Source organism: Conger conger, chromosome 2 (assembly GCF_963514075.1).
Source record: "Conger conger chromosome 2, fConCon1.1, whole genome shotgun sequence".
NCBI classification, from domain to species: domain Eukaryota; kingdom Metazoa; phylum Chordata; class Actinopteri; order Anguilliformes; family Congridae; genus Conger; species Conger conger.
The window spans coordinates 63496267-63514715 of NC_083761.1; the positions used below are offsets into that span (position 1 = coordinate 63496267).

Sequence of the window (18449 nt, forward strand, 5' to 3'; positions counted from 1 at the left end):
AATACTGTACCACCAGTGTTAATATCAGGCTCATGGTGAGACTCCATTTATGCCTCAATAAATACCAGGCACAGTTACCACCTCTTCCCTCTCCTGTGACAGATCAGATTTATGTTATGTGTGGGTTGTATAACTCTCCAGCAGTCAAATTTATCGTGCCTGCTGGGGTTTGACTGCGCTCATTCCCCTGAGTTGCAGCCCTGTGTCACCAATCTTGCTAGGCTTGCAATACAGTCAACGTGCATTTGCGGTTTTTCACGTTCGCTTAATTTCTTAATTTCAGTATGACGATCTAGTGCAGAGCTAGAGCCATTCTAGCTAACAACGCTATGGCATGGACTCCCAAATATCACCTACCTTTCAGCCATTCAAAAGATGTCTCCACAGACAATGTGCTGGTTGCATCCTTTTGACTTGTTTCAGGTAGTAAACTTCCATTTCTTTGAGTGTGAGGCACGTACAGTCACCTACCTGCCATGAGGCACTAACTTGGGTGATATAAAATGAATCTAGAATCGACCATGCTCAGCTCCTTTGTGATGCTCAGATTTAGGGCAAATTCTGCATTTGCTTCAGAGGCCTTTGCTTCTTCAACTACAGGAAAATGATTGACTCCCAAGCAGAAGTATAGCGGTTCTGATCTATCTGGCATAGCTGGTTCAGGACACACATAACCATAGGATAGATGGTTGCCATTCCTCCCCAGTGCAGCCTTCTCCTACATGCTAATACCCTTCTACTAACCTCAGATACATCTCAAGTTTGTAGACAAGTGCAATGCTTCAGCTAGAGGTAGCTCAAAAGGAGGTGAGAACTCTCAGAACTGTGTTCGGGTTTAATCTACATATTTCAGCACTAAAAATGTATTACAGCAGCATTTGTACAATCCTGGACTTAAGGTGTTCTAAGCCCTCAATGCTTATGATATATTGCATCTTTCAAGCAGTCAAACCAATGCCAGTGGTTGGCCATATTTGATATGTAGGACATGCTTTTCACATTTTGGGGAACACAGAGTCTTCTGTAGGTTTATACTAATTGTCTTCTACGGTCAAGCCTTTGATTTCATGAGGTTCCCTTTCACCATCCCTGGCTGCTCTAACATTCACCAAATGCACTGAAGCAGTCCAAGGATTGTAGAGGTTTATACTCCGTCGCTTGACTGAAATCGCTGAATGTTCATGAACGTTCTAAGGTCATCTGAAATTGACTATGGTCATTGTTTAATTTAACATACATTTAATTAATGAAGTATAACTAGTCGCTGCGACCAGCAATGTCACTGGTTGCAGGCAGTGACGTTTGCCCAACAGAGTATAAACCAGCCTTTAGTGTTCAATCGCATTTTTGTTATTTTTTTGACAATAAGAACACATAGACACAGATGTTATCCTTTCTCTATTGCGTGAGTTTGCATTCAATATGAAGGAGCAGAAAAAAACTAAATGACCACATCTCTGCCACTTTCAGCTTCTCAAGTGACTGTGAAGGATGGAAATACAGACAGCAGACGGGGCCCTGAAAACATGTAGTCTCCTTATCACTGGGTGTTACAACCCAACCCCTGCTCATGCGTAACCTTACATTCCCTGATAAGGATGAGATTCGGCAAATACTAGTACCGAGTAAACAGCTGAATGCAAGTTTGAAATGTAAGGGGCAGTCTCTCCACCTAAAGCATGCAGTTCACTCACTCTTATTGTCGGTATGGTCGCCCTGTAGGGCCTCTCCATTAAGTGGTCCTCTTGCACAGTGGAAAGGCCATGCCGTCAATGCGTCAGTGAGCAAGTAAAATAAAAATAAATTGATCAGTGTAACAAACAAGCAAGTAAGCAAATAAACAAACACTGGAAAATAATTGTCGTGAAGCCAAAAAGCAATGACGTCCTGCTAACATGACAGTGTTAGAATATCCCGTCACATGACATCCAGAGCTCTATGGGCCGAATGGAACAGAACTCTGGTGGAGTGGGTAATGCTAACACTGGAATAGTGGAGTGTGGTAAGATAACTTGCAAAGACGATGCAAAAAAAGAACAAGTAACACAATAGATGACAGATGACATATTTAAGTAAAAGCAGGTAAATAATACTTTCTTGTAGAAATTACAAACATGAAAGTGTAGTTGTACAAACAACCAAAGTAGTTGAACTACTTCAAAGCTAGCTGAAAGAGAAAGGTAGCTTGCGAAACTACAATTTCTCTAAAAATGTAGTTCAAACTCATAAAAGTAATCATTATTATATTCCCCTGACATGGTATGGGTGCCAGCAATGCCTGTGTTTTTGCACACAGGGAGAACCACTATACAGCTCAGTGGGGAGAACCAGCAATGTATGGCAATTGGCAGTTGACTTGGTAACTATAGTGGAATGCTTCTCACCAATCAGGATTACAGGGAAGATAGTTGATATTTGTTCAAAGTGGTTTGGAAAAATACTTTAGGGCCAAAAGTGCCTGGAGTTAACCACCACAAAAAATGTCAAAAAAGTGAGTAACTACTACCAGCTCTACAAATATCCATCTCCAGTTCATTCAGGCACACAATGTGTGTCCTCACCTGCAAATTGTTGTCCTCCACTGCATTGGTGGACATATAGACCTATGGCATCTTGAAGGGCAACAATAGCCTACATCACAAATCAGTTTGTGAACCAGACATGAATTCATCCCTCCAATAAGTGATATCTGTTTCTTGTCAAAAACAACAGGCATGAATGCCATTTCACACCCTGCAGTTAACTTGCATTGGTTTATTTCTTGATCATACAGTAGGCTATGCTACAGTTCACATGGCTGACTTTGCAGTAAATACACCAATGACAGTTTCCTTCAAACCTATGCACTTCACTAAAACGCTGTACTTCATGGATCCTTTCCTACCGTTCATATTCATTCTCAATTTATTACGCATAGTGATGCGTTGAGCGTTCCTAATCTGGACGGAGACAGAAGACCGTTCCTAGACAGGCGAGCAGGCAGGCTTTGCTGCTGCTTGATCTGTGCTACGATTGGCCGACGGTTGCGGGGGGCTGGAGGTTTCGCAGCTTCTTTGCTTGGCTGCAATCTTCATCCAGGAGCGATGCGGAGACAATAGGGCAACGCAAGGCAGCCTGAGAGAGGAATCGGCTCGCTCAGCAAGGTGAAATTGTGCAAGACTGTGTTTCAATCGATATTAATATCTGGAACTGAAAATATATATGTACAAACAACGAATAAGAACATAGTGTTCTGGCATCCTTTATTGTTGGTTAAATTCTCAGCTTTAAATGGAGAGACAGTGAAAAGCCTCTGTGTGCATTACAGATCGAATGGTAAGTAACCGGATGAATAACAATGATATTATCAGCTGTACAATGTTATTTTTTAGTCGCTATTGCACGGTCTTGTGTAGGCTACTGGTGCATGCAAAGCGAATTTCGTTTGATTGAAATGTACGTATACTTTGTTTTCCGTTACGTAATTATTTCTATAATGTTTCGTTCTTTATTATTCTGACACAATATATACCTACATTTAATGTATGGTTTGCACTGCTTTTTAAGAGGCGGGGATGTGAGACATTTCATTTAATCGGTTAGCTGTGGATTCGGTTTAACAGTAGCGCATCCATACGTGTTTGAATTTTTAGTTTGGCCTTAATTGTTTGCATTTGTATTTACATGTATGTTTACAGTGCCACTGTCGTCCCAAAGCTACTGACTGAAATCTAATTCAGACTAGCTGGGAACATTAAAATGTACGATACATAGCCTATTGATGCAATTTTGTGGTTACCTTGTTATAATTGGCAAATGTTAACATTCACAGGCAGATTGTTTACACAAAAGCAAAATGCTGAATCACAGGCTAAAACAAACCCCCATTTGTGCAAATGAATGTGATGAACAAAGGGGTTGTTTATTACACCATGTGTCATATATGTATGTGTAAACAAATGCCCGCACTAGTGTTAACAAACAACTGTACAAGTGATTGCATTGTTCGTGGCAGCCTCAACACATACTCTCTCAATTTCCCACTGCTCACAGCTCTCTTTCTCTCCCTCTCTCTCTGTCTACACACACATACAAACACACTCATGGATGGGATGTACACACACCATCTCTCTCTCTCTCTCTCTCTCTCTCTCTCTCTCTCTCTCTCTCTCTCTCTCTCTCTCTCTCTCTGTCTGTCTGTCAGTCTCTCACTCTCTCTCATACCCATGCACATACACACACATACACACACACACACACACACACACACACACACACACACACACACACACACACACACACACACACACACATACACTTAGCACCTGGTGCAGTCTAATGTACTGACACACCCACTTTGCGTTGTATTGTAATTTCACTGTATTGGTGGTGTTTGTGGTTTGTGTCATCACATACTGCTGGCTGGACATTCTGTACTGCCTAATCAGTAGCTGTCTCTCTCTCCATCTGTGTTTATACCCTGTTCCGGGGAATGGAAACTATTCCAAGCCTAATCCACTGTGGGCATTTAAGCTTAGCTGCTTAGGTCTCTCCAGCGGTGGCAGCTGTAGTTCAGCTATGTTGGGGTACACTGAGCTGGGTCTGACAGAACAGAGCAGATCTTGGGCCATGGGAGCTGCATGCTATGTGCTGTGCTCTCCTCAAAAAATGGTCTGATTTGTCAATAGCCTCTAGCGGGAAGAAGCCTGCAGCACACTCAAACTGGTCCAGTTAACACAGGGAGCAAAATACTGGCAGTGTATATGTTCACTTGAATGTACATCTTTACAACTGCTTTACAAAAATTGAAGGATGAAAAGGGAGAGCTGGGCCATGAATGTTTACAGTGCTGAAAGTAGTTTTTTAATAAATTAAAGACTCAAAACATTGACTCTTTATACATGAGCGCCAATGTATGAAGAGGCCACAGTGATGGGCTGCTGACTGGCTGGCTGTGTTTGGAGAGCACTTTCCATGGCTGCAGATATCAGGCAGTGACCATCTCCTCTGAGCGGTGGCTGAGCAAACACAAAAGAGATGCAGTTAGGCCAGACCCTTTGATGTGCTCCAGAACTCCATAACACTCCCTGGGCATCACAACTCACAGCCAAGAGCCCACACACCAGTATATAGATCATAGAGAAGAACAGGACACTAGGGGCTCTCCCGGCTTGAGAAGTGGATTAGTTAAGTTTTCCCCAGAACCCCAAAGTTATGACCCTACACAAGCCCAGAAAAACATTACAAACATTCTGGTTCAACCTCCAAACTTCCCCCAGACACAGGCGCCTGAGAGCAAATAATGAATGTTGACGTGGTTAAGACAGACAATTAACTTGCATCAAATTGAAATTATTCAATTGAGAAATTACTCCCATTTGTAGTGCCCACTCACCTTGGGTAGAGCATGGAACCAATAATTAAATCTTGTTCATTTCCATTTTCTCAGAAGCATTGAACATGGAAACCTGGCAACTGTGTCTTGCACAATCTTATACAAGCAAACTCTTCCTGTGTTACGCCCAGAAAGCTTTGGAGAGATAAGGCTGCCAAGCTGTGTGCCCTGGCCACACTTCTCTGAATCTCACTAATGGGATAGACTACAGAAGAATGTCTGAAATAGTTTCATGTATTTGATTTGGCTTTCATGTTAGAATGCATTTTGTCATGGGTACTGTTTTGAATACTTGCTATTTCTGAAATTTTGTCAGGTTATGTTTTTAATTGTTCATCAGTGTATAACGTCATCTCCCCAGCTGGTGCCACAATCCCTTCCATTATGCCCATGTGTGTATGTTTACCCAAACACACATGAACTCACACATGAATGCGCCCACACACACACACACACACAGTATATTAATTAATCATTGAATAATATAATTATTAAATTATTATAAGTACCTAAGACCGGACACAATAAGTCACAAAAGATCTTGGGATACAATCTTGAGTAAATCTGCCAGTATGGAACATGTGTTAAATTCTAATACAATACAAGTACACATCAATTCCAAATGCCTCAATGCTAAGAATGTCTTGAAATGCCTCTTACGATCCCCAAATGCTTTTTTAGATGAAAGAGAAAAATATCCTATTATTCATGGTAATGATCTTTTCTTTTAATATTTATGTATTTGGAATTGAATATTGAATATTTGGAATCAAAATGGGTGGCGGCACGGATGGTGCAGTGGGTAGCACTGCCGCCTCACAGCAAGGAGGTCCTGGGTTCGAATCCCCGTCGGCCGGGGCCTCTCTGTGCGGAGTTTGCATGTTCTCCCCGTGTCTGCGTGGGTTTCCTCCGGGTACTCCGGTTTCCTCCCACAGTCCAAAGACATGCAGGTTAGGCCGATTGGAGAGTCTAAATTGCCCGTAGGCATGAGTGTGTGAGTGAATGGTGCGTGTGCCCTGCGATGGACTGGCGACCTGTCCAGGGTGTATTCCTGCCTTTCGCCCAATGTATGCTGGGATAGGCTCCAGCCCCCCTGCGACCCTGTTCAGGATAAGCGGGTTCAGATAATGGATGGATGGATGGATGGAATCAAAATGGTGTACGGAAAGTGAGACATATTATTGTTATGCATGTATCTTTCTGATTTGGCAAATTGCAATGGGAGAGTCCTGATGTTGACAGCAAATAATATCCATATAACTTAATAATATCCATGGTGGGGATATAATTTTCAGACTCCAGAATGGCATTGTTGGTGTAATAAACAAGAACTGTAACAAAAGTACAATTTCAGACGAAAGCAATACAAATGCACTTTCCCCTATCACAAGATAATTTCTTTAGAAATATACAATGAAGAAAGTCCTTGTTCTGTAAGCCAGTCAGATTGCCAATATAATCAAAATTGCTTATGGCACATTCTGTAGTGAGAATGTAGGTCATATGCACTGTTTGTTGTCAGAAAGTGACAACAGACTTTCAGTATGCTGTTTCATTTTTCATTTTCTTTCAACCAATATAAAGAAAAATATAAAGAAAAGTACATCCTCTCTTTCTTTGTCTTAACAAAACAGATTGTTTCACCTGATGCCATATAGTATATGCAATAGTGGTAAATTTGGGCTGTTGTACTGAATGAATTCCAGCACTCGCTCTGTGCTCCTTATTAATTGTGTTTTTCAGACAAAGAGTGATTGTCTCCCGGTACTTTGCTATGGCTCTGCTGTTTTGGTAGTGCTTTGTTAATTTGGATCTGTGTTCTGAATGTGCTGTTAAAGTGAACACAGAAGCGCAGGGAGGATTTCTCATTTAGTTGCTCACTTTCACACCCCTGCAGTCTAAACAAAGCGCATCCGAGACGGTGCTCCATCCCCTCCCTCATGGTGTTTAAAGGCTACACAAAGAAACTTGCTGAATTAATTTGATGTAATTGGACACTGAGAGCCAGAGCCACTAGGGATTCATTTTAACTATTTACCAAATGGTTTTTATGTCATAGTGGGATGGATGAAGTGAGAATTCAGTTATATGCAGAATGTAACTGCTGTAGGTGAGGTCCAGTCAGCCCGGAGGTTATTTGGTGAGATTTGGGATTAAGAAATGCCTAGCGTGGAGAGTGCGAGGCAGATTTGATGCGCAGTCACCATGACAGCTCAGAATCCCAGGTACCTGTCTGCTCTTTGTGTTTTGATAGTTGCCTCAGGTGTTCTTTAGTGGGCTCCTCAGAGTGAAAGGTTGTTCTGCTGGGGAACACATTTGCTGTGTGCCATTGGTAAATGTTTCTCTTCCCTGTGTCGGTATTTCCATGGTGTAGCATTGGTCTGTTGACAGGAAGAAACCCACTTGCTGTAGCACGTTGAGGAGTGTGAGTCAGTTATCAGGGTGATGCTGAAGAAGATTTAGGTTCTACCTATGGAGCATGTTATGAAACCTGGCAGCTGCTGCTTGAGTAACATACCACTGCGAAGAGGAAATGTACCAAATGTATTTCCGCGAATTCAAAACTTCAAAGTGTTATACAATAAAGTGGATAACAGGAAAAGATTTACCGGGGCCTTCAAAATTCTTTAAAAAGGCAATTAACAAAGAGGACCAGCTCTGTCAGCATGTAGGGATTTGAGCTGGATTAATCTGGCTGTAGCAATATTAGTGTTCAAGCAATCTGCAGGATTTGTCTAGTTTTGTTTTGGTAATCTGAAATGTAGCTTAACTACAGTTCCTTTTTACAGACCTCTTCAAGTCACCTATATTTTTGGTACTGTTGTTCAACGCACAGATATATTTTCCTTTATTACTGTCTGCCTTGCACAGTCCTGAGGCATTGATTTAACTTTAGAAATGATTATTAGTCTAAGCACTTGTGCTGTCAACAGCACTTGCTGCAGGATGGGACATCAAAGGTCAGTGTAACACAGGATTCTTCATTGCGTCATCCTTTTTTTTTGGATGGGGGGAATGGCAGCTTCAGAGGGGACTGACAGAGAGAGACACAGCAGACTTTCATTTCTCCACAGTTTTAATTCCGGTCCTACTTTCATCCTTGGCCTCATCACGCTTTCCCCCGATTCTCCTACGAGGCTGTCATTAATTGTGAAGTGTGCCTTATAATCGGCTTTGGAGAGATGTAAGAACCGCGAGACCGTAAAACTGTGGCCGAGTCCATCTACCCGTGTGCTGCTGCGTCTATACCCGCAGTGTTGATGCAGCACGCACCACGGTCTGACTGTCAGAGGAAGTCACCACACGCGGTCTGTGTTTGTCACCGCACACGGTCTGTGTTCTCTTGTCACTGCACACGGTCTGTGTTCTCTTGTAACCGCACACGGTCTGTGTTCTCTTGTAACCGCACACGGTCTGTGTTCTCTTGTAACCGCACACGGTCTGTGTTCTCTTGTAACCGCACACGGTCTGTGTTGTCTTGTAACCGCACATGGTCTGTGTTCTCTTGTAACCGCACACGGTCTGTGTTCTCTTGTAACCGCACACGGTCTGTGTTCTCTTGTAACCGCACACGGTCTGTGTTCGCTTGTAACCGCACACGGTCTGTGTTCTCTTGTAACCGCACATGGTCTGTGTTCTCTTGTCACCACACATGGTCTGTGTTTGCTTGTAACCGCACACGGTCTGTGTTCTCTTATAACCACACACGGTCTGTGTTCTCTTGTCACCACACATGGTCTGTGTTGTCTTGTAACCGCACACGGTCTGTGTTCTCTTGTCTCCGCACACGGTCTGTGTTCTCTTGTCACCACACATGGTCTGTGTTCTCTTGTCACTGCACAGGTTCTGTGTTTGTCACCGCACACGGTCTGTGTTTGTCTGTGTTTTCTCGCTGCTTGGTGCTCAGGCTGCAGCACGAATGCAGCGTTCAGCTTCACTGGGTGCGACTCACCACTCCGTTTTATATTATGGATTTTAAACTGAGGTTTTTTGGCACGTTGATGACCAGCCAGGATTATTCAGTTCAGCTACGCTAGATCGCAGTATGATCAATAGTAAAGGCACAGCAATATCAACATCAATACAGCAAGATGAAAATGACAAGAGCGTAATTGTTCTCTGCCATAGCACACTCTGGAGATCAGATGCACTGCTTGAGCCTTTTCGATGACATTTCTTAGGAAGTAAAGGGTTTATGAGTGTTAGATTAAGTGCAACACTGGAGTATATGCCATCTTGCTTCACTTAACAGGATATGAACAGAACATCAACCTTGTTTCAGAAGTAAAAGAGCAGGTGCCTCCCCCAAATAGGATGCTGTTGCTATTTTCCCACCAATCATTTTGCACAGAGAAATCAGTGAAGGGTTTACAATCTGACACCCACTGCAAAAGAGCATAGCACAGCTCTGAGATCCCCTATTTAGCAGGATTTGAATTTTATTAGAATTGTATTCCTGCTAAATTTCTTCATTACCATTATATGGACTCAGGTACATAGGTACTGTAGCACTGCTGTTTCTGGGTGCCCAGGCTACAAAAAAGCTGATGCCCATTGAGGTAAACAATCAGGGCCTCCTTCCTTAATGAGCATAGCTCAGTACTCTCCGTACTCCCAGAAGCCCTCCAGGGAACGGCAGTCACATGAATATTCCAGTGACAAAGCCATCTGTGAGTATTGGCTGCAGCAGAGGCACGCTTTTTAATTGGCTCTCTCCACTTGATTTTTTCCCCTCTCATCTTTAAGCCCTTTATTTAGTCAGAGTGGCAGTGGCACACGGCCGGGGTCTCGGCTACATCTGTGAATGTGTGAACTTCACCCGGCGCTGCTTATTTCCGACAGGAGGCTGAGGCCGGCATGGGTATCAGCCAGGCAGCAGGGGGTCCTTCTGCAGCTCTCTCTCCAAAACAACACCAACAGACACTTCCTGTCCTGTTCAGCTTCTGCAGCTCTCTCTCCAAAACAGCAACAACGGACACTTCCTGTCCTGTTCAGCTTCTGCAGCTCTCTCTCCAAAACAGCAACAACAGACACTTCCTGTCCTGTTCAGCTTCTGCAGCTCTCTCCAAAACAGCAACAACAGACACTTCCTGTCCCGTTCAGCTTCTGCACTCTCCCTCTCTCCTCTCTGTCTAGAGAATGAGAAAATTCTAAATGCATTAATGATATTGTTCATTAATGATAATGTTATTTGTCTAGAATGGCAAAGATACTGTTTGAACAGACTATCAGACTATCAGTGCATTTGGAACACTAGTTTGAGGCTTAATGACATGCCAACCAGAAACAGATTCTGAATCTGGTTCAAAAGCTTGCAGTTAGAACACCTGCCTTCTCGATGCAAGGTTGAGGATGCAATGCTGGGTCACACCGAAGCATTTCAAAATGGAATCCGTTGTTTTTTCTGCTTGCCATTTGTCATTATGGAGATGGATTGGGAGTACTGGATTTGTGACAGGCTGGCATTCTGCTCTTGTGTGTGAAGTTATTTTATGGCAGAGAAGTTGGAGTAGGCGCCGACCCCATGAATCATAATGGCAGGAACACAACTTCCATTTTGTTTTGGACAGAGATGTGCCTGCACACAGAGAGAAAACAGTGCTTATAACAGCTGCCAGCACCACTGGAAGTCTGTTTAATAAGTCTACCTCCAGGTTGTTGAATTCCTGAGTTGAAACTGAAAGCTATTTCAAATATATGATTAAAAAACACATAACTGAAAGCGCATAGCTGAAAAAAAGACAGAACAATTTCCTGAACACAAACATGCCTGTCATGTGCTGTAACCTGCAGTGCAAACTAAGCACTTCTGTTCCCTGGCAGTAACAAATTGCTCCCTGTGTTTACGGCTACCACAGTGCTCCCCACATAGGAGCCACCTACAAAAGCTAACCGCTGTCACAGCAATGCCTGTTATCTTCATCACATATCGGGTCAGAGCCTCAAACATCATTTGTGATAACCTCGTGATAAATGGTGTTATATAACCTGGGCCAGGCTGTGAATAAATACACCAATACATATTTCAATGAGTGAGTAATGCATTTGAAGATTACAGGTTACTTTTCTCATGGAAAGAAGTTCATTTATTTTAAAAGTTGTCAGAAGTATCCAAAGTGGAAATGGCAACTTACTGTTGATCATTTGACTATAGTCCTGTAATGCAAACATTAATTATTTGATACATGGGTTAGGAAGGTTTGGGAATACCACTTTTTTATAGCAATAATGTTAGTAATAGTCATTCACATTTACTGTGAAAAGAACAGTGGAATCATTTCATGATGTATGATGCATTTCATAGATGGGATGAAGTAGAACTGATAGAACTGTGCTCAGATAAGCTTGCTCCATGTGCAACATTGTGTATTATATAATGCTGAGCTGGCTCCGTCTTAGCACACAGAAATAATATGCAAATCTGAAGTATTTTGACTTTAGAATACGAGGAAAGAATACATGGAAGAAGAAATTGTATTCATCTGCAAATAACATATTTTCAAATTCAACTGTAGTCACACTGCAGTACTTGAGGTGATACAGGGGCAAATGTATACATTTCATATCATGAAATGCATCATGACAAACTGTTCTTCAATAAATAAAACATGAACATTTCGTTTTTTTACAGCGCAGATTTTATTCAGTAATAGGTAATTTGTGGAATTCTCTTATGATTGTGTCATTGAAAGCTCTGTTACTTCTTCAGAATATTTCACATTTCTTTTCACATTTATAAATGTGAGTAATGTTGAAACACATTGTTATTTCAAAGTAAATTTAAAAAATTGCCCCAACTATTTATCAGCTCCCAAATCCTTTTATTTTGTTTCTTAAAACATATGGTTGCTGCCAAGGTGCAGAGTAATTTGTTTTTTTATGATGCTTACAATGGAAATTTAAGCTTTTCAGCCAACTGCATGTGCTGCTTTCGGTGTGTTCTTGAAAATAGGGCAAAGCTGGCTTTAATGAATACATGAAGAGAAATCATGTTATCTTAAAATAATGCATACTTCTTCTTAACCATGCTTCTAATTCTTTTGATTTTTTCATATTTAAGTGATACCTTAGCAAGGTTTCTTTGGAGAGAAAGTAGTATGATAACAGAGCAGTGGTTTTGCTTGATTTTACAGTAATTTAACAGTCATTCCTTTTCTGATGTGTCGTGTACTCTAGAGTAAAAATAAGGTCAGGGATATTAAACATAGAAATACCTGTAAGTGCAAAAGATGTTGATTATTGTATGGTCTCTATTATATTATACGGAATGTATAGTTAAACAACAACAATAGTATCATTGTATAGCTATTTAACAGAACACTGGTAATGTTAGGGAAGTACCACAAATTGATTTTTTAGAATTTTGTGTAAGTGCAAAATTCAAATAATTGAAAGTCTCATTACAACATAATTTAACTGCATTATACAACGTAACCTTAAAACATGAAATTGTGGATGCACATTTTCTCATGTCATAACTCATGCAGCTCTAGAAAAATCTATTTACTACAAAGTTACAACAATGTTACAACAATTTCCCTCTTTTTCTGCCTCCAGTAACTCCAAGCAGCCAATCATCGTCCTACTCCACACGTAGCCTGTCCGTCTGTAAGAATGAGCTCCTCCCCCCTTGTGTCCCGGGCCTCCATCGACATCCTGGAGGAGCTGCAGCTGATCGCAGCCCAGAACCTGGAGAAACTCGAGGTCAACAAGTACTATGAGGTCATCCGCGAGCTGGGCAAGGGGACCTATGGGAAGGTGGACCTGGTTATCCATAAAATTAGAGGTGAGCTTTCCATCTAGCCAAACATTAGTCGAACATGCATTTGTTAAATGTTTGTTGTACGGACGATATCAGGACTGGTTCAAGACTAATCTAGATAGCATATCAAATTACTTGAAACTAATCACAGTTAATGTAATAAAGCTTTTCAATAATTGACCGTATTTGTACCCTGCCTCGGAATGATTAAATCTTAATTAATCTTTCTGTATTTAGCCTTCTTTTTGAGGCAATTAATTAAAGCAACTGTCTCGTGTTCTTAAAATGAATGAAATGGAAAATCAGGGAAAGGAAAGAATTGACAGCAGGGAAATGGGATTCCACAATGGGTTTGCACTGTATCAATAGAGCAGTCAATTTATGGGTTCTAACAAGAGCCAACTCCCATTCAGCCTCCAGCATACTGACATGCACTGTCCGCATAATCCTTTAATGTCATACAGTATCTTAGAGTGTCATACAGTGTCATACAATCCTTGATGTGGAACGTCTCATGGAAATCCTGGGCAGCCATATTGCTAGTCAATACAATCCCAATGGCTCTTTATATTCACTCCATCTGAGATGAGAAAACCCTCTCTCAGTTCTCTGAGATTGCTGAATTGTATTTGTGGTGTGAGCAGCTTTATGGCCTAATAGCATTTCCATTAGCCCCTGCAGTGGGGTATTACTGAAGCAGACTGCCATATAAAACAGATTTACAGCCTTCTTCTGAACTTCACTGCCTTTATAATACAAAATTAATATAATGACAACATATCATTTTGAAAAGGAAAATACAGTATGCGCTATTTCTCTTTTAGCAATTGGTAATTAGTTTGGTATTGACTGCAGATGGTAAGGGCATTTTATATACCGTAACACAGCTGTTTCAGACTCTGATCATTGGGGAAAAAATTATAGAGATAATCAGAACATAATATAATATAAATAATGAATCCATTGATCAGGGACCATATATTTAAATATATTCAAGTAAAAAAAAACCACAACCAAGAAACTTCATCATTAAGCAGTTTGATACAAAAAAGTCATTAGATGCCTACTCAGTGGTTGTTGTTTGTTGTGAGCAGTATACAACTACAAGATACTTTTTATCAGCCCTATGAGCTGCTATTGGAGCAGTGTATTACATGAAAGTGCTTCCTTCACTTCATATCTGGTCATTTTCCAGTTTTGGGCATATTTACTTCAGGGCTTCTTGTACTGGAATAATTGGCTCAATCAGCTCAATCTGACTTGCTTTCCAAACAATTTCTTGACTGAGAAAATGCACAGAAATATTTGTTAGTTTTTTCTAAACCCCCCCCCAACTTCTTTAATGTTGCTTGTTATCATGCGGAGCAGCCTGTGCACTGAAGGAGGACTGTTCTAGTTAAAGCCTTTCTTAGTACTATTCTGCTGTTTATGTAACATGTGAAGTGTGGTCATTAAGCCAGAACCCATGATAAAAATTCATTTGAATTTAAAATGCAGTTTTCTAAGTAAATTTATTTAGCCTTGTTAACTCAATTTATCATTTGTGGGCAAGGGTTACACATTACACATACGTAATCATTACAGCATTAAGAAGCCTGATTACCAGTCGCTGAAATGTTTCTGTGTTCTTTAAAATGTCTTGTCTCCAGGCACAAAGATGGCCTTGAAGTTCCTCAGAAAGAAAACCACGAAGCTGAAGAGTTTTCTGAGGGAGTACAGTATCTCGCTCTACCTCTCACCTTGCCCTTTCATCATCAACATGTTTGGAATCGCGTTTGAGACAGACGATTACTACGTCTTTGCCCAAGAGTATGCCCTTGCTGGAGATCTCTTTGACATCATTCCTCCACAGGTATGGTCGACGAGATGTCCTCTGGATTCAGGCTTTCATTATATGAGAGCGCTGTGTGTGTATATGATCATACATGGTGGTGTTCTTATTTATTTACAATATACATTTCAGTCTCATTAGAATGTCCTACTCAGGCTTCTATTGCATGGCAATAGTAACTACACAGATCACAATCCAATTATGTAGGCTCCTATTAATAGACTTTTCCATTGTGGCCAGACATATTATTGATTAAAAGATTCATTTGAAGAGCTAAGGTGTCTACTTGACTAATTATTGCTTAAGTATAATTTTAGAAAATGGTTGGCATTTGAGGCGGCACGGATGGTGCAGTGGGTAGCACTGCCGCCTCACAGCAAGGAGGTCCTGGGTTCGAATCCCCGTCGGCCGGGGCCTCTCTGTGCGGAGTTTGCATGTTCTCCCCGTGTCTGCGTGGGTTTCCTCCGGGTACTCCGGTTTCCTCCCACAGTCCAAAGACATGCAGGTTAGGCCGATTGGAGAGTCTAAATTGCCCGTAGGCATGAGTGTGTGAGTGAATGGTGCGTGTGCCCTGCGATGGACTGGCGACCTGTCCAGGGTGTATTCCTGCCTTTCGCCCAATGAATGCTGGGATAAGCTCCAGCCCCCTGCGACCCTGATCAGGATAAGCGGGTTCAGATAATGGATGGATGGATGGGTTTGCATTTGAAGTATGACATGATGTAGCAGGTTTAAAGTATCAGTCACAACAGGTGCAAAAATACTTTTGAGAGACTATCAGAACTAAATTAAACAAACATTTGATGAGGATAGGGTAACAGCTGAAATGATAAGTGTTCAAATTCCTCATAGGTTAATGCTGCTGTTCTCATGTGCATGGTACTTTCTTCCATGAATATCCAGTCATGGGTCAAAGCAAATAAAAATGTAAAATGTGGCACGAGAATCTTGAGAGGGATGTGCTGAATTATATTATTTTCTTGTGCTTGTGCTTGTGTTTTCTCACATGACCCATTTGTAATACTGTCTCCTTGTAAGTGATTCTTTTTCTGCATTGCCTCACAGGTGGGCCTTCCCGAGACTGTGGCCAAACGCTGCGTCCACCAGGTAGCCATAGCGCTGGACTACCTGCACTGTAAGAAGCTGGTCCACCGCGACATCAAGCCGGAGAACATACTCATCTTCGACAAGGAGTGCCGGAAGGTGAAGCTGTCGGACTTCGGCATGACGCGGCGGGCAGGCTCCCCGGTGAAGCGCGTGAGCGGCACCATCCCCTACACGGCCCCGGAGCTGTGCGACGCCTCCAAGCACGAGGGCTTCTGCGTGGACTACAGCACGGACGTCTGGGCGTTCGGCGTGCTGCTCTTCTGCATGCTGACGGGAAACTTCCCCTGGGAGAAGGCCCTGCCCTCGGACACCTTCTACGAGGAGTTTGTGCGGTGGCAGCGCCGGCGGACGGGCGCCGTGCCCTCCCAGTGGCGGCGCTTCACGGACGAGGCCCTGCGCATGTTCCGGAAGCTTCTGTCCATCGAGCAGGAGCGCCGCTGCACCGTGAAGGAGGTGTTCGGCTACTTCAGCCACTGCTGGATGCTGGACACCGACAACGGGAACGGCCGCCCCGCCGAGCTCTGCTCGTCCTCGTCCGAGGAGGACCTGCTGGTGGAGCGCATGAAGCAGCAGACGCTGTCGCCCGGCTGCGGGGGGGGCAAGGGGGGCGTCCTCATGGAGCCGCCCGCCCGCCACTTCTCCTCCGTCTCCACCAACAGCTCCGTCTCGTCCACCAACAGCTACGAGCGCGTGCCCCGCGACAACGCGGCCAGCAGCCGCATACTGGTGGCCACGCCCATCGAGATCTGCGTGTAGAGAGGTCCGCGTACGGACACGGGACCGTCTCCCTCGCCCCATGCCATCAGACACACGTACATACAGGCACGTAGACGCACTAAAGCAACCATGAACTCAAATGATCACAAGGAAAATAGAAAATCAAAAAATCCGAAAATCAGGACCATTCTGCACAGGGGGAGAGGAATTATGAAAAGAATGAAGACACAAATCCTCCTAGTTACAGCTGTCATTTGGCATTAATATCTATATTAGTATTCAGAAGAAGCAACCTCTGTTTCCCGCAACAAACATTTGTGACGGAGACACTGACCTTTGGAGCCGAACCTCAGCTCTGTAACGCTGAGGGAAAGAGTCTTAGACACGACCCTGTAATCATCCAGTTGTGCGTATGTTACACTTTCCATAGTTTCCTTTTCAGTGCTTATAGTCAAACAGGCTGAACATGAAACACACCAACAATTGATGAAGAAAAGAAAGAAACCATGAAAATATGTATGGGAAAGGCACTCTCAGCTGAGCTGTTGTACTGGCATTGTTACAGCTGTGAAGTTGACCAAAACTTATTTCTTAAAGCAATACGTTTAACATTTTCCTGCAAAAAGAGAACAAAAAGAATTAGAATTGAGTTTTTTAAATGCACGCAGAAGATGCTGGCATAACTTTTTTTGACTGGTTTAAGCAGAAATTCTGAAGGACAAATGAGACCGGACTATTTCTTTGTATTTTTGAAGCTGTTTGAAATACAGCAAAAAAAAAAGATTACCTTGTAGAATGTGTCCTGAAGTAAAAACACTGAATTGAAGTGAACATCAGTTGTGACATTAACTGTAAATGCAATGTGAACTCTGGTACTAAGTATGTGCGCGTGTGTGTGAGCAAACGTGTGCGTGCATCTGTGAGAGTGTGTGTGTCTATGTTCTGTGTGTGAACTGAATTTTCACTAAGAAGGAGCAACAGGTTTTTTTTTTTGCCTTGGGTTCAATTCATTAAAAAATTATTTATTTATTTGAATCCTGTATTCTCAGAAATATATTTTTTCTATTGATTTTGTAATGTAGCTTTATATGTTGGGCGTTTGACTTATTTTAATACTTATTTTAATAGGTTTGCTAATGCTGTTGTGCCAAACACATTTGGCATTGTGCGGCCATTCTGTAATGTGAGACTTGGATGTATTCCTTCTTGGCAAAGGAAGCTCTCATCAAAGCTTTTGGAGATCTCAGTTGTGTCATTAACACAAGTCAGCTTACATTATAGTAGCATTACACTCTTTTGAGCTGTTCCGCCAGGGCGTTTTGATGCTCTATTAATGGGATGTCACCCTGTATGTATTCTCCACTTGACCGCCAGCCTGGTCAGCCCACAGGCCTCCATTGTGATAGAATGGAATGTGCTAGACTCTTTCCAGATGCCACTCATGTCTGCTGAGCACAGGCAGACAGAGAGGGTGGGAACATTGCACACAGTTGGTGTCACCATGATGAAATATATCAGAGGATTTTCATGAATACTCATGCTGCTGATTGAAATGAAAGTATATGGGGTTCATACTTCATTATTTTCATTGTAATGGTTGTATTGTAATTGGGCATATATATGGCAAAACAGTGCAGGCAACCTGTTCATTGTTTTCC

General features: G+C 42.3%; 1 protein-coding gene across 1 annotated transcript; it reads left to right on the top strand.

Annotated features, from left to right (window-relative positions):
* The first annotated feature begins 3157 nt into the window (after positions 1 to 3157).
* bsk146 (brain specific kinase 146) lies at positions 3158 to 16830 on the top strand. Its single transcript, XM_061231729.1, has 4 exons — positions 3158 to 3315; positions 12932 to 13160; positions 14786 to 14988; positions 16033 to 16830. The coding sequence occupies exons 2-4, from the start codon at positions 12989 to 12991 to the stop codon at positions 16828 to 16830; spliced, it is 1173 nt and encodes a 390-aa protein (XP_061087713.1). The 5' UTR covers positions 3158 to 3315; positions 12932 to 12988.
* The last annotated feature ends 1619 nt before the right edge of the window (positions 16831 to 18449 follow it).